The 25,984-nt window shown below is 35.9% G+C and overlaps 1 protein-coding gene across 5 annotated transcripts in view; it reads right to left on the minus strand.

Moving 5' to 3' along the window:
- Positions 1-25,984, minus strand: part of AKAP6 (A-kinase anchoring protein 6) — a 257,106-nt gene that overhangs the window by 164,698 nt on the left and 66,424 nt on the right. For all 5 annotated transcript variants that reach the window (XM_071426918.1, XM_071426920.1, XM_071426921.1 and 2 more), the window contains exons 3-4: positions 14,083-14,334; positions 8,676-10,460 (exon numbers count right to left, since the gene is read on the minus strand). In XM_071426918.1, the coding sequence (XP_071283019.1) occupies positions 8,676-10,460; positions 14,083-14,334 (2,037 nt within the window). The remainder of the gene's footprint in view (positions 1-8,675; positions 10,461-14,082; positions 14,335-25,984) is intronic.

Below are 25,984 nucleotides of genomic sequence, written 5' to 3' on the forward strand. Positions count from 1 at the left end.
TGTAATTCTTTGACCCATGAACTTGTTTTTCAGTTAAGATTTCTGAATTTTTAAAAAGGGAAATTGTGATTGCCACTCTTTGCTAAATATGGGAACAGTAAGGAGAGATTAAGATTCACCACCTCTTCTCTTGACTCCATTATTATTCCTCTGGTTTCCTCATTTAGCCTCCTGTTATGCACCCGGTTCCTGTTCACCTGCAGTCTCCAAAGAAATCCTGTCACTATTAGTTCCTCCATTAACTTCTATTCATTTGCTTCCTAATTCATCAACTTTCCATTTTAGAAAGCTTCTTTTTTTTAGTGATCTCTAGGGGTCCTTCTTCTACACCCTCTTTAGACTCTAATTCTGAACATTTTTCATCCCCAGATTTGGACATATTTACAGAACAATTTTTTTTTTAAATCTCAGTACTTGTTTCCTTTTGTCTTATTCATTTTTAATTGTAGAAGCTTTTCTGGTTTTTTACACATTCACTTTTTATCCCCTGGCTTTCTCTACCTCAACAGAGCTGCAAGAGATCTGAACTACAGTACATGACCCTAGTTTGGACTTACCTGAGGCATTTTTAGGTTAGCTGCTATAATTGTCTTGTAGCTAATGGTGCAACAGATAATTTTAAATTACCCTGGGTGTCTTCAGTCATATATAGCTCAGTGAGGAAACATTCATGTAGTCACATGCTGGCATCAGCAGAGCAAAAGCACTTAGTAATATTAAGTTACTGTGACTTGAACATCTACGCTGTCTAATACCAAAAATCTGTCTACTTGGTGGCTCTCCCAGTGTTAGCCTGGAGAGACTCCAAAGACCAGCAAAGGAAACCAGAAGCAAATCTAGCTCTTGTTAGGGAAAACCTTACTTGACCTGAATGTAAGTCAGTGATCAAAATAAGTCTTTATTAACAATTTAGGAAAATTCAGATACAATCCCAGTTTGATACAGGAAGAATACCTCAGCTGTTTGTGAGGTTTATCTCTGCTCCAAAACCTCAAGCAAAGACAAGAAAACAATTTTTTGCCCTTTTGGTTACTTTCAAAATAAATAAATAAAAAAAACCTGCATAAACAGACAGGCAGTCTGAAACAAGCCTCTGAGAGACAGTTTCCTGACCATATTTACCACAAATTATATTCACTCTGATGCCTAATGATGACAACTATGATTTGAGAGTCAGCATGATTTAATGGTTCATTCCTGATCATAAGATACTGGAAAGGATGAAGGAAAGAAAACTAGTTGCTGTCAAAATATATAAAGACACACAAGAAGAAGATATGAAGAGATTTTGAGAAGTTATGCAATAATCTTATGTAAGTGGATTTGATCTTTCCATTCAGGTTAATCCTCTCAAGACCCTTGCTCATTTGTCTTGCTCTGACTCATCTCTAGCATGTACACATTTTAAGGCAATGATGTGTTAACAGTAGATAGACTGGAATTTGATTTAGGTGAAAATTAGCAGCAACGTATTCTTTAAAAATTAAATATTTAGAATAGAGCATAGTGATTTTGGTATACAGTATGTTTCTGGAATATCCTGTACTTCCTCACAGAAGATACATAAAACATGAGTACCATAGAGACTAAGTATATTATGTAACAATGTTGTAAGCTAGACCTTAAAACATTGTGAAAGGCATATCCCTATGAAAGTAAAAGGCAGTGAACATTCTCTCTCACCCCTTTGTATTTACCATTTTTAAGGGAATATTAGTAACCATAATTTCAAATGTAATAGTTTTCTGTTTAATAATGGAAGCACTTCAAGGAGCCATAAAACCAATACAGTAAGAAGGTAACAGGACAGATCTGAAGTTATCTCAAACTCTTCACAATGAACCAACCTTCTTCCCAGCACCAGCACCTATAAGACAGCAGTTACAGATGACTCAATCCTAAATAATAGAAGATCCTTCTTAAACCACAACACTCACACTGAAGTAAATTCCCAATAGGAATTTGACTCTGTTTTGAAAGCTTCAAAACCTGCTTCAGTGGTTTCTGCATGTCTTTCTCTGCCCTCATGAGAAAACTTTTGCACCAAACAATCACAGACAACAGAGCTTCTGATCACTGATAGAAACAAGTATATCATAAAATCACCTTGAAGTCACCAGTGATTCATGGTCCAAATTACAGCTGTGTCCTTGTTGAATCTGGAGCTCTGTTGGCTATCCAGGTAAGTCACCTGGCACCCACTGCTCACCTTCCTGCCTATCCTTGGCTACAGTGAGAGCAAGTTCACCTCTTGCAGTCTTACTCTTCCATCTCTCCACCTTCAACCCTTTTATACCCTTTAGCCTAATAGCAGAGATCCACAGATCCTCAACCAATATCAAGAAAGTTTCCAGTTCACAAATAAATAATGTGGATTCTCTCATTGTAGCCTGTGGCTACACTGTGGTATAGATGATTAAGACATGATTCTGGGTCATAAAGCCAACGGTCACATAAAGCTGACCTGACTGTGTAAGAATGGAAATGGAGGGCTCACAAACATTTATGTAAAAGAAGCTGCTTCTTGGTTCATCTAAACTGTTCACAGCCATCCCTGTGGTATCTAAATATGCACAAAAAAGAAAAAAAAGAATTATGAAGCTTTTTGCAGTGAAAGGTCTCATGTCAGATGTGAGCCAAATGTTGGATATAGGCATATCCACTACCACCAGTTCTAAATGCTAGTGAAGACATACCCTCAAAGCAATGTCACTAAAATTATTTGGAAGCAGATTTCTTTCTATTTCTTTCTCTCCCTCTCTCTTCCCCTCCCTTCCCTTCCCCCCACCACAAATTATTTGGAATGACTTGCCAAATCCTGCATGTAAAAAATCCCTGATCTAAAACTACTCACTGCCAAATCATTCTGAGGTCTTTACAGTGGAAATTCAAACCATTCTGAACAAGCATATGCTTCACAATATATATGTTTCATTAAGGAAGCATAATTCCTGCAGTCAGTCGCAGAGTTAAAAATGCAGAATTCTCACAGCTTAGATAGAAGCTGCCATTTTTTTGGAAATTGCTGGTTTCAAACACGCTCAAACTATTTCTGGTAAAGCAAATGCCAAAGAAAAGTGAATGTACTTGGCGGAGCTGTTTAAAATTCAAGCAAACTGTAAGGAACTAAGTGTTTTGGAGGAACAGAGGGCTCACTGTATTTCAATATCTTCTAGCAAAGCTCTAATTGTCTGCCTAAATCTGAGAGTTCCATATGTATACAACATTATTGCTTAATAATAGTTTAACCAGCTTGAAGGCTTTTGAAGCAGGGGAGCATCATCAGACTCAAAACAGCAAAGCACAAACTTGTCTCTCAGTACAAAATGTGAAGTGACATTTTCAATTATGCTGCATCAAGCGGCAAGACTGCTGAGAAAACTGCGGAGCTGCCAAGGAATTTCTGGATCTGATACCTCTTTCACTTACTGTTTTTTATAAATTGGTCATCAACCCAAAAGCAGTATTTCAATCTAAATTGTATGAAGCAGTGTAAGTAAGATTCAGAAATGAACAGATTTTGAAAAGCATACTGTTAGGAAAACTATGAAAGCCATTATTTTAAAGGAGCAAATATTAGAAGCACTAAGTTACTGAAAGCAAGAGATATAAGGGGAGCACTACAACACTTTAAAAATCCTTTATCTGGTAATTCAAGAAAGCCAGGTCTGTGCCATGTTGATTACGTTTGCTTTTTTCCTCCTATTCTGACATTACTGATTTCAGTTCCATGTTTCTCGTTGTTGCCAGGCTTCATCAGAGTTATCGGTTCCTATTCATTTTTCACTACCTTAGCCCCACAGCTCAAACTGCATTTGACCTCTGTGCAAGCTTTTCCCTCTAATCATCTCCAAACATGAGTAAACTTCCCCTAAAGCAATCCAGCTTCTACCTTAGCTATACTGGTGTGTTTTCAGTCCACTCTCTGTCTAGAAGCAACTCTGTCCCCTTTAAATCTAAACAAATTATTTCCCCTCTGTGTCAGCTCTCTAACCATTTGTTAACAAACTGGCTCTCTGCTACTCAAATGGACTTCCAGCCACACCTCCATACCAAACTTGCTCTACCAATCCATTAAGCACTTGCAGAAATCTACCATTCAGTTACTTTTTTGTGACTATTCTCTAAAAATGGAAATCTTTCCCACCCCAACAGACCAGCTATTTGTCACAGTAACAAGTTCAGATATGATACTGCACTCTCCTCTGCAGCCTGCACTGATCCTTAGATCCTCCTTAACAGAAAAGTTATTCCCATAACTACAATTTAAAACAGGGGTCTTTGATCTCTGCTCTCCTGGGGCATCCTGGGTTCAGGAGGGGTAAATGGTTAGAGAAGGATGAGGGGCTCTCTGCCTGGGTCCTGGAAAGCAGTAAAATTTTTATCCATCTCTTTGCTGTAGGAACCCTGGGGCATGCTGTAACTGACAGCTGAAAAACTCATAGATCAGCATTATTTTATCTCCTTATCACATCCAGAAGTGCTAAGACTGACTGGGCAAAACAGACTAAATATGAAGCCAATGGAGTTCAGGACAAGTTTATGAAATGTGATGTACTGAAAATATGGGATCAATTGATATCAAATTGCTTCTTGCAGAGGAAGTTCAGCTGCCTCTTTCAAAAATTGAGCCTGTGATAAAACAAGCTATAAATCTATATAACAACAACAACACAACAACAAAAACAAACAAACAAACAAAACACACCCAAAAAAATTAGCAATTTGCTCCATACAATTAGCCCTGAGGCCTACAAAGCAAACACATCTTCACTTAAATGAAGTGTCTTGCAAACGGTTAGCAATGTAATTTTTAATAGTGCCCTCCGAAAACCAGCAGATGAAATTATCAATTACCACATATTACAGCACAAGGATATCAGTATAGTCAATCTAGTATCAATTTCTGGAAAAAGAGATAAAACTGCCTGAACAAGGTTACTTTATTATTATTATATTTTATTCACATAAAATTATTGAAAAATATATTCCTGTTCAATCAGTTCAAAATAAGTTTTTACTCCCAGTTTTTAATTTTGCACATAAAAATAGGGGGAAAACCCAATTCTTAATATGATTTTAAGGAAAACAGCTTTCTCACAGAAAGCAAACCTTGAAGCATTCTCAAATTGATATTCTGAAGTCCTAGTGTCACATATTAGAAGTGGCAAAGAGCCAAATTCTTATAGCAAAGCACTCTATTGGCGTTATCTGTGAGAATGCTGCTGTTATAGCTGTTTCCCTTTTAGCTACTGTAACAGAAACTATGCAGCCTATTCTGCATTCTAAAATTCATTTGGACAGCTCCTAAAAGCTGAACTAAAACAATGAGAGGAACTTTCAGAATTTGCTATCACTCATTTTCACATTTAACTCCAAAAAGTAATTTCTGAAACATAAAAGTAACAGCCTCATAAATTGTTTTGCACCCCAGAATAAAGGTGCCCATTACTAAGGCTACAAAATACATGTGCCACCAGAGGGTTACCTCCAGCAGAAGACAAAATATGACAAGATTATGCAATATTTATTGCAAAGCAAGAAAGTGGCCCTATGTAAAAGCAAACAGGGCTGTTGAGCAGAGTTCTATCTGTAGACAGACAGGAATATTAACGGGATGATAATGCCCATGCAAGGACATCAACCTAATTTGCAAGTATGAAACATAACAATTTATCAGTTTCTGCCCATTACTACAATTTCTATAACTACGAAATTATTATTTTTTTAATGCTTAAGCATATTTTCAACAAATTACCTTCTGTGAATATATTACTAGATTTATACTAATTCAAAATTATTCCCATCATAATCATAATAAAATACCAAAATTTCCTTGTTTTTCCTACTACCTAGCTAAAATATTACTTTCAATGATTTTGAGGCTTCCAGTTGTTTCCAAGTTGTCACAACCTCAAAATGAAAGACTAAGTTATTTTAGTTTTGTTTGCAATCTTAATAAATAAAATACATCGTGCTAGACATTTGCAGAAGTGCAATTGGATTGGATTACTAATGGGAATAAGTATGCTTCTTCTGTCCTAAAATTAAGTTCACCTTTCAGATCTGACTTCTTCAGCACAAAACTGCTGCTAACAAAAGCAGTACTGAATTATTGCTAAGACATATATTTGTGAAATTAGGAAGCACATTTTGGAGTAGGATACATGTTCTTAGATAACAGAATTAACACAAAAGCCAATTTACAATAATTGAAAAAAGCAATGACACATTTTTGATTCTTGTCTTAGGGAATTGTGAAGCAGGAGATCTAGTAAAAGAAAGAACTTAATTGTGATACAGATATGGTATTTTTTCCTTAGATTCCTCTTTGTTCACAAGATTTCATAGCAGCTCATAAAGGAGGAATTTTCTATTTTCTTATTACTTATGTCAAACTAAAGTATCTCAGCAAGGCATCATATTGTCACTGAGGCAGGATTTACCTTGGTCAGAGCTTTTGAAAAAGTGAAAATTGGTTTTTAACTAGTCTTACAAGAAGAAGATTTAATAACTAGTAATAATAGAAAAACTTAGGTAAATAAGCAGCTTGGGGAAAACTTATATTTCTTTAAAATAGTTAAATTTTTCTTAAGTATTTCAAAAATTTTCACCTGGTTATTTTATTCACTATTCAGGAAACACATTTAGTAAAAAATGAAACTTATGTGCTGCTTTTAAGCTGATGGAATACTGAGCTCTCTCTTCCTAGCAGTCCTCTTTGCATCTGCTCTTCTTTCTGTTTTAAGCCGTTCTTTTACTATGAGCCAAACACAGTTCATGAAGTTATTTTCAAATTCTACATTAACACTTTCCAAACATTTATCACAACCAGAAACACTGAGAAATTGTAGAAAGTGCAGTGTCAGCAGCAGTCAAGTTCCTCAAGGACAAGAGCAGCAGCTGGAGTCACTAGCTAGAAGCTTTACCCTGGCCACAGACCAGCTAACTACTCTTAATTGCTGTCACAAGCTCAATCCACTTTCCAGAGGAGGTGAGGAAAGGATGGAGGGGAAGAGGGTGCTCACAGCTGCAGCCAGTTGTTACAGCTGATTCTTACTCCTCCATTCTGGTAGGATTGAACTGCAGCTGCAAGGACGCACAAAAAGACAGGCAGCCCCTCAAAAGAGAATTACCTTTTCAAAAAGTTTGATAAAAATAAATATGGTGATTTGAGAGTATGATACAAGAAGTTTCTCTGCCACCTGTTTCGTGCCAAAAGGAAGTCAGCATCTAGTGGAAGGTACTGGTCCCTAGACACTCAACAATCCCATTCTTAAACAGGCCCTTGCAGTGTCGTTTGAAAGACAGCATCTTATGTATTCACAAACAGCTTTGATGGGCTTTGTTGATTTCACAGAATGAAGGGCTCTGTATCTGTCAGTTTCAGCTGGACTAATTTTCAACAGTACACAGACTCAAGGACAGAAACATTTTGCACTTACTAAGACAGTTCTTTCATCAAAGTCTGGAAGATGAGACCCACCCATGAAGCCAGACAGAGAAGTTTGAATCATTACACACTGCCCTTTACAGCTGACAGCTGTTGCACCCTTATTTGTTTAAGAAATTTCTCTTTCTGTATTTTCTACCCCTACTTTATATTCAAATATCTATAGCTCAACTATTTCCCTACTAGTCATAATACTTCCCTTCAAATGCCTTCAAAAGTTACAGAAATTGTGCTTGGTAAGAAGGAATTTCTGGCCATATAAAACTAGTCCTATATTGCAGATATCAAATTTGGCATTTAGACCAACATAACTCTTTAACACATGTGTTATGAATTTTAAAGCATTTTGAAATCAAATAGAGATGGAGCTTTCTTTTCTGAAAACTTAAATGCCATTGAGGACGGACATGAAATGTTCTGAGGTGAAGAGTTCTCTGCAATGGCCAGGAAGACAAGCGAATCAGAAAACTGAAAGAAACATTTACTATGAATGCAATCTAAGAATTATATTAGTGAGATGGCCAGATCTTTATTTGATTATTCATTCAAATTCACCTCACTTTCCAAAGTTTATCTTTATTCTCAAAAAGACTTCTCAGTGAAGTCCCATCTCATCTGAAGTTTAATGGAATAGTATACAATTATTGCTCTAGCACATTGCACTAATACACTGCTATTATTTAAGAAGGATTATATAAGTTAATAAAAATAAAGCGATGCTTAGTTCCACCAACACAGGAGGGAAAATAATCACTGCAAGGGAAAAGAACCTAATTAAAAAGAAATGTTGCTGTTATACCTAATTTGACAGGAATCAAGATTCCTATTCTTGGACTAAAGCAAATCATTTTAATGAAGAAAATAGGCAGATGATATCAAGTATAATTTCATTCAAATACAGCTACCTTTCCTACAAAAAAATACCCATGTACCCAATCCTGGCAAAGAGAAGTTCTGTTGGTAAAATAATGTTTTACCAAGTTTAAAGGCACTGATGTAAGTAAAATAATATAGGCAAATCCTATTTAGTTAGTTAAAGTTAAGTTCAACCCATTATAATTACAGTAATTGCTGCTCTTCTCTACTCCCAGCAGTCACTAGAGAAGATGATTTTCAGCATTAGAAGAAAACAAAAAAAGCAGCCTTATCCCTGCCAGCAGCTCCATCTCCAGACACAGTCTTCTCAAGAGCATAGTAAAAGAATATAAGATTATTGCCTTACCTCAATTTTTTCCCATATGGTTTCATAATTCTCTTGATGTTGTATATCTTGCATCAGTTGATGAATTAAAGCTGATTTATTTGAAGGAGAAGTCTCATTCCCTGTGGGCTGAGTGGCAGCAGTCCTTTCTGACTTTTCTTCAATGTATTTTTTAATGCAAGATACAGGCATACAAAGATCTTCATCAGAGAGAATATCACTGAGAGGCCCAGATTCAATACTGTCACCTAAGGAGGATACTATATCACTTGAAGAACTTGGTGAAATTCTACCCCTTTTTTTGTGCTTTTTTGTCTGGTATGTTGGATACATTTCTGAATCTGAGTTCATTTCTGACAGCTCCCAGTCATCAATGTTTTGAATGGTTTCTCTTCTGGGCTTTTGGGGCAGCAACTTTGTCAAATTTTCAAGTTTTAAAGCTAATACTTCAGTCTGTTTGAGATGTGAAGGAAGTGCTAAATATTCATCAGATCCATACCATACCTCATTGTCCTTAGTGGTTTTTTGAGTATTGTGTGGTGTTGAAGATAAGCTTTTATTTTTCTTCCTTCTCAGCAGAAGAGGGGATGAGCTGGAAAGCTCAGAACCAGCTGAAGAAGCACTATTTTGGCTACGCGTTGGTGAGCTGAAGGGCTCAGTTTTACCTTGTGATTGCCCATTTGGATCTCTCTGGTTACAAGAATCTGAGGATGCAGAAGAATCTGTTTCTGTCTCCTCCAGAGACTTGGAGCTATGAGAAGTAATTCCATTCTGCAGAGAACCCCCTCTTTTTTTGACCTGGGTTGATGGAGCTGTTTTACACATACTTCCAGGTGTTCTGTCAGTTTTCACTTTCTCTGGAGAATCATGAGACTTCTTGTGCTTTGATTTTTCTTTACTGTTGTAGAAAGTACACTTTCCTAGAATTATGGGACTGTCTTTGAAGTGATTATTTATTGTGTACTCAAGATTCTTATCACTTATTGTATTTAAGCAATCGTATGACTGACTAACTGCAGATGGACTGTTAGTATATGGTGGCTGTAAAGCTAGGCAAAGCTTGGACCTGTCTGGTGGATCTAACAATGAGGGTGTACTTCTACTCATTTCATTTTTAACTATTTGAGAGATTTGCCTTTTTAAATCATTGGCTTCTATATACTCTTTAAACACATCATCTTTCAGAAACAGACCTCTTTTTGGCAATGTAGGCTGTGTAGGAGAGTCTTCATTATAGTTAAAGCAGTCTCTTATGGACCTCTTAGGTGTTGAATTTTCACAGTGAGAGTGTTTTATATTTTCCCCAGTGTGCTGTGGAGGATTGCACTCTGGATTCTTTGATATGGAAACTGCTTTGCTGTCAGTAGGTAAACCACCATTTTCAGAGAAAGGTCCTTTAGAAAGAGAGGAATTTCCAGAAGGAGATGCTAGTGAAAGATCATGTGATGCTTTCTTGTCTTTGGTTTCTTCTCCATCTTCTGCTGAAAGAGGTACATTATTTTCTTTCTCCTTCAAAGCTTCATTACACTGGGAAGCAATGGAATCTGTTGCTACTGCAAGTAAACCCACACTTCTGATAAGTCCCGGAAATTCCTTATCCATCTCACTGTAGTTCCACGATTCAAATGATTTTGCTTTCCCTTGACTGGAGGTCATGTCATCCAGAGCACCAAGCAAATCCTCACTAGGACTGTAGTCAGATAGTTCAAATGCAGTAATACCACAATCCAGGGACAAGTAATTTTGAGAACATTTGATGGTTAACTGCCCAGAATCATCAACTTCAGTTAAAGAGTCAAGACGATCCTGAAATACACAAAGAAATGGTTTTGGGGTTTTTTTTAATATTAATTTTCATACACAGAACACAAAGTAATGAAACAAAAAACAATTCCTGTGTTTCACTGCCTAACATTTAGAGAAGAGTTCATCACTGACCTGTTTCTTTTTGCCCTGTAATAAGCTAACCATTCTGAAGTATTTGAGAATTAAAAATGGCTTCATTTCAGTCTGGTACAGCAATGTAACTAAAACAAGAACTCACTTTTGTGTTGGTATTTTCCTCATTTAATTCTGCTTTCAGTTTTACTTACTGAGTAGGTGGGGATTCAGAAATTCTATACAGCAGACTTGAAGTATTTCCTGTGTTGACTACATCAAACAGGAGGGAGGGTACCTTGGGGGCAGCTGAATGTACCACTGTCCTTGTTAATCCTGTTTTCTCAAAAATCCATGTTGTTCTACCGTCTTTCAGTTGATTGGCAGAATGTTTTTTCCAAGAATCATGCAGCAATGATGGACATTTGTTCCCATAATTATAAGATAGAGACTGCTAATTACATTTGACTTTTTTTGTAGCATTATCACCTGAAAATTTATTTGCCAAATATTTAGAGCACAAATAAAGAATGGCACAAGGAAAAGAAACTATAATGTTAAGCCTCCAGCCTGACATGCTCTCTTGCCAATATTTTCTCAATGGAAGTCCTTAAATCTCAGAAACATGGACATAGCCAGAGGAGACCATCTCCGGGGGGAAAAGAGATTTTAAGATCGAAGTCAAATTAATGCTTATAAATATTTTGGTCTTTTTTGAAGGACAGTAAAAAAATCTGATGAGATTAAGATCCAAAACTGCATGATAAAAAACATTCACAGGAAAATTTTATTTAGTATGCAGTGTAAAGCATATTTTCAGTAGATCTTCTAAAATACAAGACTTTTGCTTATAGAGACTACTTTAAAAAAACATCATGCAGGGGAGAAATTCATGTTCTAGGATTCTAATTTTACATGCCTAAATCAGTGTACTGGTCTTTCTTACCAGGTTTGTTCTCATAATAGTTTTTTGAATCAAACTCTAAATATAGGTTTATGTCTGAATTATTCTCTGGAATAACTTGTCTCACTACACTGCCCAAATCCATAGTTTAAAGACCCATAGCATCATGCTTGAAGAAGGTGCAGTAACCATGTAATATCTCCATATCACAATAAACTACATGGATTTGGTCTGAACAGGAATCCTATTGATAAAGAAGGCTACTGTTTGCCAATGCCCATAAAAACATACAATATCTGAGCCCTGTACTCCATCCACACCCTCCCCCTTTACTTACAGTAAAAATAGAATAAAATCCTCCAGCTAAAAATATTTATAGAAAAAATTTACTAGAAGATTATCAGCCATAGTCTTGGATACTGGATGTATCTCTTCTTTAGCAAATTCTATCCAGATGTAGATTCCATGCCACAAATTTGGCATTGTCAACAGCACAGAATTAAAAAGGGAATTTTCTATAAATCTATAAATTTCTATAAATTCTATAAATTTATATATTGGAGCTGCATTTGTTAAGGAAAATAGTGACTAAACAAGCTGCATTGTCCTTCTAATCTCAGGAAATTATTAGAAACTGTAAAACCATACATAAATCAAAACCTTTCCAAGGCCCCAAAGGCCTTTATTTTTTCTGAATAATGAGCTCCATTCCTTTGTCTTTTAAAATGTGGTTATTTACATTAATAAAATTTACAATCATATGCATTGAAACATCCTACTCAGTCATTTTTCAAGCAGCCTCTGAAATGTGTGCTTCAGATGAGTTTTATTTAATGCCAGTATTATCACGCTTTTATTGTTTTTATCTCAGAAAAATATTAAATTTAATTATTTGTATGGCCACCAATAGGAATGCTGTAGTTAATTTTTTTTCCTTTTCATGTAGTAATGCTTCCTTTAAAGATCCAAACACTAAAAAAAATCATGGGCAAAAGTAGATACAATTGTCCCTACATTCTATTTTATTTATTTTTTATGTTCATCAACTAAAGCCAATATCATTATACCTCATAAAAAGCTTGAGTACCTGAAGGTTAGAAACTGCAGAGCAATTTCTGTGGACCTATTTGAGCAATAGGGCAGGAGTTGATATCAATTTTTTATTCCTGCTATTGCTAGACATTAAATTTATCAAATATTATTTATGTTTTAATTGGGGTGGATACAAAAAAAAATAATGTCAGTATATTGCATGTCAGAGTACCATGTAAGCCTATCTGGTAACATGTGTTTTCCCTACTGAAAAATAATCTTTTCTTGCTCAGTCAGTCCTTCTCTCTATAGCAGAGATGGGTTTTACAGCAGCTGTAATCAGATCCAGATGGAACATTTCCTGTTTCTTAGTATCTGAATATGCAGCTTCTTTATGTCTTGAAATTACCATGTCCTTGTCATAAAATAATGACTCCCCACTGACTCACAAACCTGGGTATAAAGACAAGAGTAGATTTCCTTCAGCCCTGCCAGCATTTTATCAGCAAGGGCAAAGCAGAAACTGAATCTGAAAGAGCCAGGTATGTACACACCAGGAGGAGGGGGTGTGGAAGGTGGCCCTGGGCATCTCTGAGCATTGATTTCTGGACCACCCCCTTCTTTATGCCAAAAAAAAATATAAAACCCAACATGGAGCAGAGAATTATTCACATTCTCTTTGAACTTGAGTGATATGAAATTCAGAACATGTCTGGGGGACTTCTGGCTTCCTCTGTAACACAGGTCACAGAATTCATGGCACTGATCTAGAGGTCTCTTTCTGTAAATGCATCTAACCATTACAAAAGCATTTTATCTTAATCTTAGGACTATCAAATGAAAAATCTTCAACATGCTATCTATTAGCCATTACTTACCCTAACTATCAGAAATGTCCATCTTTAAAAAAGTAGGCCAGTAGTATCCTTCTAATTAAGTAAATTTAGTAATGATAAATTCAGAGGAAAAGGCATTTTAGTTAAATGAACTCAGCTTTACAAACCATTTACAGGTATATAGATTTGGGATACAGTCAGAGTAAGCAGTGTACAATTCTTACATCACTGTTTCTCAGAAAAAATGCATGACTGCTTAAAGGCATAATGCAGAATTGCCACTCAAATAAAGACCACCATCTTGCTATAGGGGAATGTTGACTTAGGCTGGAAAGTTTTGGAAACATTTTGTAAGCTTCACATTTATGTATGCAGAAAGGTAATGTCTAAACTTTCACTGAAGAAATCACAGCACAGTGAAATTAATTTTTGAACTGGCTGTAAACCTTAAATACCCAAGTGACCAGATGAACCACTTTGGAACAGATGTACCTCTGTAAGTCTTTCAAATCCTTTCTGAAAAATATTTCAATAAAGAGAAAACATTGCTACATTGCCACTAGTATTACATTTCTGACAGTTGATCTTAATTTGCACTAATTTGGTTCCAAAGAACAGGTATCAGCTAATTTTTTTTTTTTTAATTAAAACCAATTTAGCAAAATATCTAGAAGGAAGTCATCCTTAAAACTGTCGTCCTAGCAATTTTAAATGTGCAAGAGGAATGAGGTGCTTGGAATACAGATAAAACCCTTCAAATTGGATTTAGTTACTGTACCTCCTTAGTCTCTTCAGAAAATGCTTGCAGAATATCAGTCTGCCTGGTGTAGTTTCCATTGGCGTCCTGTAGCCCCTGGAGAATCCGTTCTCTCAGAACCAGGACAGAAACACGTAGCTGGTGCCAGAGCAGTTGCACAGTGTGGATATCGACTATCACATTGACAGAGTAAGACAGAAGCTTCAGGGAAAACTCAGTCTCTAGTAGAGCATGAATTTGTTCAACATGATCAGATATATCTTCACAAATATCCTGTAATGGAAAAATAAAGTAGATATTCAGCTACAGGCATGGTCCCTTCATGGATCAGATCTACTTTTCATGTACTTTTAATTAAATGCAGAATAGATTTTTTTCATAGAGGAAATATACTGTAATTAATACATCCAGACTTTTTTTTTCTTTTTTTTTTATTCATGGCAATGCTACAGCAACTGAACCAGCAGCTGTCCTGTTTGGCAGTACTGCTCAGTAAGTGCAGAGACAGCACATAATAAAGAAGGATGGCACAACAAGATCACATGAATCACAAGCAGAAAACTAACACCGTAAAGTGACATCCTAGAAGGCAGCAATAGCAATGAAAGTGGTGAGATTGCCAAGAGCTATCTCCCTCTCTGCTACACACACACACACATACCCACCATTAAAATGCCAGGAATCTGGTCTGTGGCATCAACAAAAAAAATTATTTTGGACAGAATTTAACCTCTATCACCAAGAAGGACAAATGTCTGGGATAGACTAAATGAGAATAAGCTATTTCTGCTACCCATTGTTGTCTGTGGTGGTGACAGGGCACTGATTTTTGCATAGTCCTGCTCTGGGCACAAAACTGAACAGAAGATGGGTGGAGAAGGAGAAAGAGGGAAAACAGAGAAACTGGAAACAGCTATGTTGAGAAAGGAGAAAGAAAATATGGGTTACCAGGTTATAAAGCTAAACTTTTAATGGGATGGTGTCCTCCAAATTTAAAATAAATGTTACAGATTATTAAGGTTGTGCTGCATACAGAGTAAAATAATTTCAATCTACTCTTCATTATCTTTGTGAAAGGACAAATCAAAATGCTAAAGAACATTTAGGCATATGCTATTGGGCAAACAACACTCTGTAACACTTCTGTTTGAAAACTATGTGTAAAAAGCATGTTATATACAAGCTAGGAAATGTGACTAAAATACTGAAAAAAAATTGGCACTGGACCCTAGAAGATTTTTTCCAATGTCTCTGGTAGTGACTTAAGGTGAGTTAATGACATATTTAAATCCAAGACCTACTTACTAAAAAAAAATTAATTTATTTCAAACCTTCTGAAATCTTCTTTATAGATATATAAACAAAAGTGAAAATAATCATAATTTTGCATTTCAAATTTATTATTGAAACAATTCTATCAGACAATTACAATGAAATCTTATGTCTCTGATGATTAGGGGTTTTGGATAGCAGTAGCATAACAGGAAATCAGTAAACTTGATTATTTCTAAATTAATAATAAAGTACAGTACTTTCTTTAAGTTCAAATTTGGCATCTTCAGTATGAAAGTAAAGACAAAGTATTTAATATATAATTGCATGTATGTAACAAATTAAGCCAAAATCAAATCTCTGGATAATATTAAATAATTTTGTACAACAGATAGTACAATATTAGCTGTAATCAGGTGCCATTGGTAGGGACTCATTTTAATAAAACACTGACAGTTACATCAAGTCCTCTGCAGGAGCAGTTCTCAGAAATGCCAGACGAGCCCAAAACTTTGGGGTTTCAATGAGCAGATCACTGTAGATGCATTGAGAGAAAGGCAGTATCTCTTCCTCTGTCCCTTCAGTCCCCTGCTGTAACCAGCATCATCTCTGTTTGCCGTACAACGCACACAGCCTCACCTGCCAACATGCAGTGCTGCAAGTGCTCAGGGCCTCCAATATCCACACACTTCCAGGTGAGCAAATGGACACTCTAGTTACCAGATTAGTGTGCTCATCTAATGCTACAAACATGCAGACAGAGCTAAAACTCCCTGAGCTTTGGAAAAAGATATATTTTCCATTTAGCCAACTACAACTGATACTCAACTGAAAAACACAGCTGTAATTGTATGTTGTTTCAAATGTTTTAAAGAATATTTCTAATTAATTAGTTTAACTCAATTTGCATTTACTTCTTCAAGATTGTTAACGGGTTTTTTCCTCTTGGCCATAAAGAAGTTTAATTTTCATTTCAGTGATTAAAAAATAGATTGTGTCCAGTAACTGTAATTTTGTAAATTAGACACAGTCTACAGAAAAGTACTTAATAGACCTCCATTTATACTATTTATGTGAGTGAGTTTAAGGATGTGCCAGACTCCGAAACAAGTTTTTCATATTTTCAAGCTTCACACATACAGTTACATGCTGAATTCAACTACCATATGAATTTTCAAAGTGGTTGAAAGCAGAAAGTCATAACAAGAACTAACAATGAACAAGTGTCTTCTGACAAATGTTTGATAATGTACTGAAAATACTGGCTAATGCATCTAAGTAATACTCTAAATCAAGAATTCAGACCCGCACTTCAGACAAGTTTTCTCTTGATGTCCCATTATGCTAGCTACATAAGCATCTCAAATTTCTGAGGTAGACAAACTTTCCACAACAAACCAACTTTGTACTGAAATGCAAATCCCAGCACCACTTGGGGTTTGAAAGAAGCAGATATTCAACATACGCTGTTAATTTTTGCATGGCTTGCTAGAAGTTGCTCGTTTTTCCTCAAAAAGCAAAGTCTACTTATTTACAGATTATTGTGGCACACGGCAACAGCCAAGTGCTTTATGTACTAACAATATAATTAACAGCTCCTTACAGCTTCAGTAACGTGGAGAGAACCTAAGTCTGAACTTGGTCACATCCAAAATGACATTCTCTGATCTTATCATAGGAGACTACCATGTCAGTAAAGGACAAAGCACCAGCTCTTAAAGGATTTAGGTTATAGACAGTAGGGTGGCTTACATAAAGCTTATAAAAAATGAATTTTGGGCCCTACTGATACCCCCTATCCTCAATTTTAACTGTCATATGATGGTGAGAAGGTGAAGGCCGTGCCAATGACAGAATAACTGTGTAAAAGTTAATGCTAGCCTTCAGGAGAAAATAATTACAAAGAAATGCTAACTTTTGCCATGTAAGTTAATTCTGATTAGTGTTCGGCAGAACAGCTTTAATAAATCTGCATCTCATTTACTTGCATCTTTTCTCTACACTTGACTGGCACAAATTGGTTTTTTCCTCTCAAGCATATTGAGAGGAAACAATACCATGTCAAATCCAGTTGACATTTTCTAGTTACACTTTTTACTTTTACTGTACCTGATGTCTAGATTTACATATAATTCAGTAAAATTAAATATTACAAATAGCACAGCTTTGATTTTAATAATTTTCTGTAATGATTCACACAGTTCAAATAGTGTACAAAAAAAAGTCATGTAAAAGTTATGTAAGTTCATGATTTTATTGAGGCTCAGTATCAAGAACTGGTGCAACATGGTTTCATTCTCCTCATTCTTCCTAACTCCTTGTAGGTGACAGCATTAGATTGTGCAAAACCAGCAGAACACTGTTTTGTGCCTTTCTACACTTTGTATTTATAAATAAAGAACAGCAGTGTCACGAGATAGTGCCTAAAGGCTGCCGTGAGTGCCAATTGCTCTTACCAGAAGTGGCAGATAGATAAAATAAATCATGCACTTTTAAGTAATAATCTATTGGCATCTCTTTGCAAATAAGCATAGTTCCATGTCAACAGTAATAATATAAAGCCTATACATATATGGACAAAATCTTCCCCATTTTAATAGTATATTGTTTCATATCATAATAATATAACATAATTTAATTTTTAGATAATATAATTTGATTTTTAGAAAGCACCATTGCCTAAACAATTTTTATAATCATTAATCTCCCATGTTAACTAGTCTCTTTCATTTTTACACTGTTTCATAGGGATATTAAGGTAAAGATTTTATCATCCTCTCATGGGCTTTCCTGTAGCACTGACTGTGGAATTTCTCAGGCTACAGGGGTTGTACCCCATTTGGCTGCCAACTGCTCACTTCACTCAGTCTTCCAGACAGCTGATCCTGTAATTTGCAGCTGCTGAATCCTTCTGCCTGCTCATAGCCCTCCATGTCAACTAAAATAGCCTGAATCACAAACACTGCAGTCAATGAAGAAAAATAGCATAAACAAGAGTCAAGAGTCAATGAAAACCACCTTGATGTTGACTTTAGAAGTATTTTCTCTCTGGTCCCTAAGAATTTGTAATAAGATGTACATGAAACTACTGAAAGATGAAAGGTTGGAATATGTTGCTTTAGAGTTTGTATCAGTGACAGAGAAGCTATACTGGAGATTTTTTTCTTTCATCTTGCAGGAAAACCTCAGCAGGAAAAACAGATTGCTACTGCATCTCAAAACTGCTGTACATGTAAATATAATCTATTATTTAAGAAAACGTCTATCTGTTTGGTCTTTCTTTTAAGTGCTTTTTAATTCTTCAGAAGACAAATATTCCAATCAAAATGTACAAATTCTTCTCTTCAGAAAAAAAAAAAATTGAATATATGCCACAGGATTTTTAGATTTGCTACTTTAATTGGACTTGAAAATTATAAATTAACTCTCTGCACTGCCCTTTTATGGTTATGCATATATAAGAAAAGAGAGATTTTTATTTCTGAACATCTTTTAGAATGGTAGTTTTCCTTTAAAATGCACTCTGACTTCACAAAGAAGGTTTCTCATTTTTCTCATCCCTACCTGCTGTACATTGTGTTACAATAAAGATAAAACTGTTCTCTTCTATTACTGGTAAAACCTTAAAAGCAAATGCCACACATAATTTTTTCAGCTATTTTTAAGTAAACAATTAAGTCAAACAAAATAACCATACATGAAAAATCCAGACTTTGACTAAGCAAAATCAACTGCCAAGGAAAGGCCTGGACTGACTTCGAGTTACAGGTTACAGCCTGTCAAAAAGCCACAGTACTACAGTGCACCTTGGATGGCTGTGGCATTCAGTGACTAAGGGAAATGAATGCAAAATACTGGGTGAAGAATGCAAAGGAAAGCAGCTACCAGGAGGGCTCTGAGATCACCGACCCTTGCTGACACTGACAGCTTGGAAATACCTTGGTCCCCAAAGCCTCTCTCCTCTTCCCTCAAGATACCACACATACTACTGATACTTTCTTTTCCTGGCCCACCATCATTTTCTTCACATTATTCTCTTTTCCAGCTTGGCTTTTATTTTGATAAATTCACTCTCCTTATTTTAAGTGAGGAACACTTAAATCATTGCAAAATTCCAGTAAGTGGATCTAAGATGATCCACTTTCCAATATACAAATATTGCTGTTGAAAAATTCTCAAAAAAGTTTTGAAAATAAATATTTGCTTTGGTGAACTCTAAATAGGCATGTTTCAACTGTGATTTTTTATCTCAGGAATTGGCGAGTTACATTCTTATATCCCTGAACTTAGAAATAATGTGGAAAAGATGTCAAATCATCAGTTCTTTGACAGAACTGCTAAAATAGCAATGGTTTCTATGCAATTGTAACAAACACAGAGTTTCTCTGTGATAATTTATTAGTTGATTATGTGTTTTATTAGTTTATTTGTTGCATAAGTATATTGGTTGACTATTTTTCTGCAAGGAAAATGAGCAAGAAGAATGGAGAAGTAAGATACAGTATCACACGCCAAGCACTTCAGGCCGAGGAAAAATGCCTGAAATGTTAATGGTGAAACTCCTGTCCTGGGATTCCAGCAATTTGCATTTGTTTTGCCATATGGACCATTGCTGGGGGCAAAGGATCAAACATACTGGGAACATGCAAAAGAATCCTTTTGTCCAGAAACAGGGCAGTTGCTGCTGGAAGTTATTCCAGATCACTTGTCAGGACCAGCTGCAGTGTCTTACAAACCTAGACCAGGCAGTACTTTTTCTACAGGAGAGAATGGCTGCAGGGAAGAGAGGCTGCCATCAAATGCTTATATCCCCTACTAAATTTAATCAGTAATTTAATAGAAAAAGACTTTCTGAACACAGCGTTCACCACAGGCCAGATTCTTAATTACAAGGAAGAATTTGGATCACCCAGGAATCTTCAAATAGCTGAGGCACTAAATAACTCTTAAGGCCTGTGGTAGAACTGAAGAGTCACAGGAAAAGTTATGGCAATAAAATGAGGCACATCAGAACTGTATGGAAAGAGAATTGTGCACACAGGTCTGGGCTAGCCACTTCTGAGATATTCCTGACCACAGTAACATTGACACGTGAATTACATTTGTGAAAAAAACTGCAAATCCAAGGTGAATGTAGCAAAAAAAGTTGTTGTGGGAAGTGATGCAACCTCTGCAACTAAATATGGTTTTCACATTCCTGAATTTCCACTGGTTCTACTGTGCAATGTGCCCACAGTGTTTGGAGAATTTTCCTATTAAAGTTATCACTGTACAGCATTCCTTCCTAGGCATAACTGTACAAATTTTCATTTATCTTAGTCATGATAAAGCAAACTGATTTTTATCAAGGCCTAACTTTGAATTTTTAAAAATAATTAAAGCTTGATATTAAATGTCATATTTTTGACAATTGAAGTCTTGTTTTGTACTACATTCTGGAAGGCATCATTGCAGAGGTACTCTAGAACAGTTCTTCACACAAGAAAATAAATAGTGCTGAACTATGCAATATAATAGTAGGTTTTGTTTCCAGCTACTTCTCACAAAGAAGCAAAAACCCCAAACTCTTATGAACACCTAGTAAACCAAGCAGTAGTAAGACAAGTTGGAAAAAAAATGCCTTCTTCAAATGGCTGTTTATTGGATTATGGCAATTATATATATATCACACTGATTATTTAAGATCAGAAAGAAATAAGAAAAAAATTATGAGTTAGCTTTATACTAAGCATACTCATCATGTGTTATATATTCATATCTCTAAATGGAATATCTATTCATATTTATTAAATGGAAGAGAGATTTATTAAAACATCCTTCAAATACCTTGTAATCCTCTTCAAATAACTCTACTTTTTCTACCATAATAGAAGAATGTAGGATCTATTTTCCAACTCTCTTGATAGCTACCTTTCACTCTTATACGCTCTTTACTCAGCACTTTCTTGCTTTCTGTATACCATATATACTAAGTGCAATTTAAAAGCATTTCTAACTATTTTAAATTATTAACACATGGAAATAAAAATTGAGGATTCAAATGGAAGTACATTTTCCTCAGAGTGAACATTTAAATTCTGCAGTGGCTAAGCCAACCAGTTCCTGGTAGCCTGGCCAGGACAAGGCAGATTTTGACCTCAAAGTGTAGAGAGCACTTCACTGGCTGTGAGGAAACCCCAACTACCATTCCAGGCAATACAGACAAAAACTTAATGCTATAAAAAAATCATGTCAGCTATATGAAGAATCAGAAAGAAGACCACTCCTATTATTTGATCATAACTTCTATAATTCTATCTACAATATGAAGTAGCTAGCAGAATTCAATGCTATTGCGTGAATCGTTCAATAATTTCCCAGCAAAATTGGTTATCCTTTTGAAAACAGTGAGCTTCAAACATCTATGCTAGCAAACTATTCACCCTGACAGTTCAGCTTTGAATGTGTTCCACTCTTGTTCTCTCATAATTTTCAGTTTGAAGATTTGGAATTACTCTTGGAATAGACTGAGAAAATTTCAATAAATGTTTAAGCTTTCTGCAGGGCCATAGGATCTTTATTGTCTGAGCTCTATTTTCTGGTCAGACAATCCAAATAGGTGCACCTATCTTATTTTTTCAGTTTATAGATTTCTTTAGAAAGACTCAGGTTATTATTAAATTCAATAGATTTATTAGGGTCTTTGAGAACAGCTGCTCTCAAGAGAAGACTTTAGGTAAAAGAGAAAAAATCTTGGGAAAAAGTCTTGTTCTTGAAATAATGAAGTTTTAAATTACAAACAAAATGTATCCTTACACAAATAGCACAAAGTATTTTGCACAGCACTGAACTACTGAATGAAAGGAACTTCAAGTTCACACATGAGAAAAACTCAGGCCTTCTGCAGAGGCATGCAGAACACAACAGAAAAATTTTAATCAAAATATTTTGACTTGCTTAAGCCAAAGAACACTAACCCCATTCACTCTCTTTGACTGACGCTTAGTGACTACAACAGAATTTAATAAAGGATGGTGAGACTCTACTCTCATCTCAAATGAGACATGAAGAGTCAGAAGTGAAGAACTACCATCTGTGCCAGGTCTCCTATAATGAAAATTGATAGCATGATAGGAAGTTTTCAAGATAAGTGGCTGTTTATATCACTGCAGCTAAGCCTCCAAGAGCTTCTGTGACATGTCTTTGAAGTTATTTTCCATCAGTCATTATTTAGGACAGCAAAAGGGACAGAATCTCTCTTGGTCTTTATTACCAGACTTCACTTTATTGGCACTGTGGTTCACTTTTATGTTGTTCATTGAATCATAGAATCATTTTGATTGGAAAAGACCAAAATATAGTATTTAATTAATGCAGTCTTATGGGAATTACTGGGAATTTTTTTTTGCTTGGTTTAGAAACATGGAAAAGAAGCCTTAGAGTCTATTTTGCATGCTGCTTGATGTTTGTGACCTTCCTGCCCTCTCTCCTGAATGACAAATATTGAAGTCAGTTGGAAAGCTGTTGTAGATCTCCCAATGAGTTAGTAACAATTACAAAGCACTTAGAGCATCTGGAGGCTCTTCCTGTACTCAAACAGCTACCACCTACCCAGCATACCAGGAGGATTCTTCCATTCTGGATATCACTTACTGTATTGTAAGAGTCGGGGTTAGAATGTATAAACCTGTGCTAGAAAAAAAAATCAAATAAATAATAAATACCCACATAACACATTAAAAAAAAACAGAGACACACAAACACACACTACCAAAAAAAAAAAAAAACACAAACCAAACAAACCCCTAAATTTGCTATATTGAGGAAAAACTATTTGAAAGACTGGAAGAAAGCTATTTTACATACTTAACATCTTAAGTGAATGAAGAAATAAAGAAATTAATTTTAGGAAAAAATATTTATATGTCTTAAAGACATCTAAAATGTACAAGACTTGTATTCTAATTTCAATTCTGTAATTGTGCATGAAGTTTATTTATTTAATTATGGAAAGAACTATTTGGGCAGACTAATCAAGTGTCTTTCATCTCAGTCCAACCCTGCTGCCATGGGCAGGGACACCTCCCACTATCCCAGGTTGCTCAGAGCCCCATCCAACCTGGCCTTGAGCACTGTCTGGGATGGGGCAGCCACAGCTTCTCTGGGCAACCTGTGCCAGAGCCCCAAAACCTCCCCAATAATATCTCTTCCTAATATCTATCCTAAACCCATTCTCTTCCAATTTGAAGCCATTTCCCTTGTCTTGTAACTACAGTTCCTGATGATTATGATTTTTATGATTCCTGATTAAATGATATATTAAAAATTGTTCCTCATTAGTTTCTGATATGTGTAACATATGTCACAGAAAATGTTCCTGTTTTTGACCTGAAATGCAATAAAGACAAAACTACACCCCCCATCCCCCCCACCCCAAGTTTACACTCACAAAAGGAAAACTATGGTAGGGGTTTTTGTAGGCTTTTTTAGAAGGAATATAATGGAGATTAAACTGGAATTCTGTACTTATGGGACTGGCATGACATTCAAAGCTATCTGAACCATTCAAACCATATGCTTATATGAGACTTTACATACAAAAGCAGCTAACAAATATTAACTAGTATTTCATGCTCTCTGGTTATTTCCAAATCTCACTGTCATCCTACATGGCTATAATGTTCATACAGATGTATATTTAAAATTTTGTGTATAGCATCTTGTAAAAATAAATATGTCCATAGTATCCTTGAATTTTTGATTTAGATGTAGGAAAGAGTGCTGTATAAGTAGCAAAGGATCAATAACTCAGGTTTTGCATCATATTTGCAGAAAATGGGTCAGAAATACTCCTAAGATAAGCTAGTACAATTGCCATATCTACAACATAAAGCACTTCTTCACAAAAATATAGTCCCGAAGGAAACTAAAATTCTCGGACAATAATAGTTGCTTGTTCTGGCTGATTATAAATACAAGCATGATAGACATTAGCATTTTAATACTAGAATTAGGTCTAAATATTTAAATTAGACACAGTTTTTTAGTTAGAACTATTCAAATACACTGTACTTGTAATTTAGAAACACATTAAAACACTGTAGAGCACATTCCAACAACAAATTCCTACAAGGCATATTCTAGTGCGACAGTTCTGAGAAGACAGCTTGTGCCCTGTTAGGATAATGCTGATGGTGCTGATTTTTGGCTTTACAAGAATTTTCTGGTGTAAAGCACTAATACACTAAACAGCTGTTAAGATGTTGCTACTTCAGAAAGTACTTGTGCTCTACACAGTAGGACTGGAGTGCTTTGAAAGGAGGAGGAAATGAGCAGTGTTTATCTAAATATTTATTCATTTTTATGTATACATATGTATATATATATAGGAAAACATAGTTATTACAGGTTGCTAACTGGAATAGGATCCTTGATTTATAAAGCACTTCACAGTCAGTGTCATTTCCATCTTTAGGAAAGCAAGACAGCATGGCCTGTGAGATCAACTGTTTCTTATGTTGACAGTAAACAGTTTTATCCCTGAACAGGCCATTTTATTTTCAAGCTAAAGAGATAATTTATAAGTTATCTTTGTCTGGACTGTAGCTTTCAGTGATGAGTGTAACTCTTGCCACTGTGCAGGCTCAATGAAAAAGAGAATGGTTGTTTCCATGCCTGGGCTTGTAAAGCAACCCTTTGAAATTCAATAGTCAAACTAGTCTGTGCAGAAGTTAATGAACCTTAGTGGCTTCAAGCTTCCAATGTGTGTTTGTGCCTTTAAGCCATGTGTAAAAATTTATATTTCCTGCAAAAATAGTCAGCATCAATTTAGCCCTGAACTGAATCCTAAATTTAGACAAAGGCTAATTTTTTATCTTCCTCTGATAATAAGATGCACAATAAATGGCACTGGATCCCTGAATTGTGGTATTCTGGAGTATAGACAGGGAATAGAAAAGGTAAGTAGCACACAAATTACAAGTGTTCATATTTCCATATTCTTCTTGTAACAAATGGGTGGCTCTGCAGAGCCCTAGCTGGGTCACAAGGTTTGCTCTGAGCTGAAGGGGCCGTGCTGGGCTGGATGTGAGCCTGGAAATACAGTAACCCCTGCTCGGTACTGCTCCAGCCAACAGCCCTGCCAGAGCCTGCTCACCCTGCCCAGCTGCCCCCCCTCCTGCACAGGTCAGTGTCCACCCATGGACACTGAGGGACTGTCTAATTCTGGCAGGTTTCACTGTACAGCAATCTTTACAGTTCTACTGTGCAACAATCCTGAAAAGAACATTTTGTACTTTAAACACATTTCAAAAATACAATATATTTCTGTGCAGGTCATCTTCTACCAAAACATGAAATCCATAAGGCTAAAGAAAAACAAAAAATATTTTCCTTTTCTCGACAAGCCACAGTCAGATCAGCCAATCTTGACAAGTTTGAGTAAAATGAAAGGAGCATTGGTATTTTGAAACAACCTTTTTTATTTCTCTTACAGCTCCTAAATATTGAGGCCTTTTCACAGACATTTTCACCACTTCATCAAGAATTTTGTGAGACACTGAGTAACTCTGAGCCAATGGGAAGCTTGGTCAGCTGAGAAATTCTTGAAATAGTATTGATAACAGCAAGTCTGTCAAACCTAATATATTTATATATCCCCTCTACATCCATT

Source organism: Agelaius tricolor, unplaced genomic scaffold, assembly GCF_023055355.1.
Source record: "Agelaius tricolor isolate 1412-34295 unplaced genomic scaffold, bAgeTri1.0.p SCAF_5, whole genome shotgun sequence".
NCBI lineage: Eukaryota > Metazoa > Chordata > Aves > Passeriformes > Icteridae > Agelaius > Agelaius tricolor.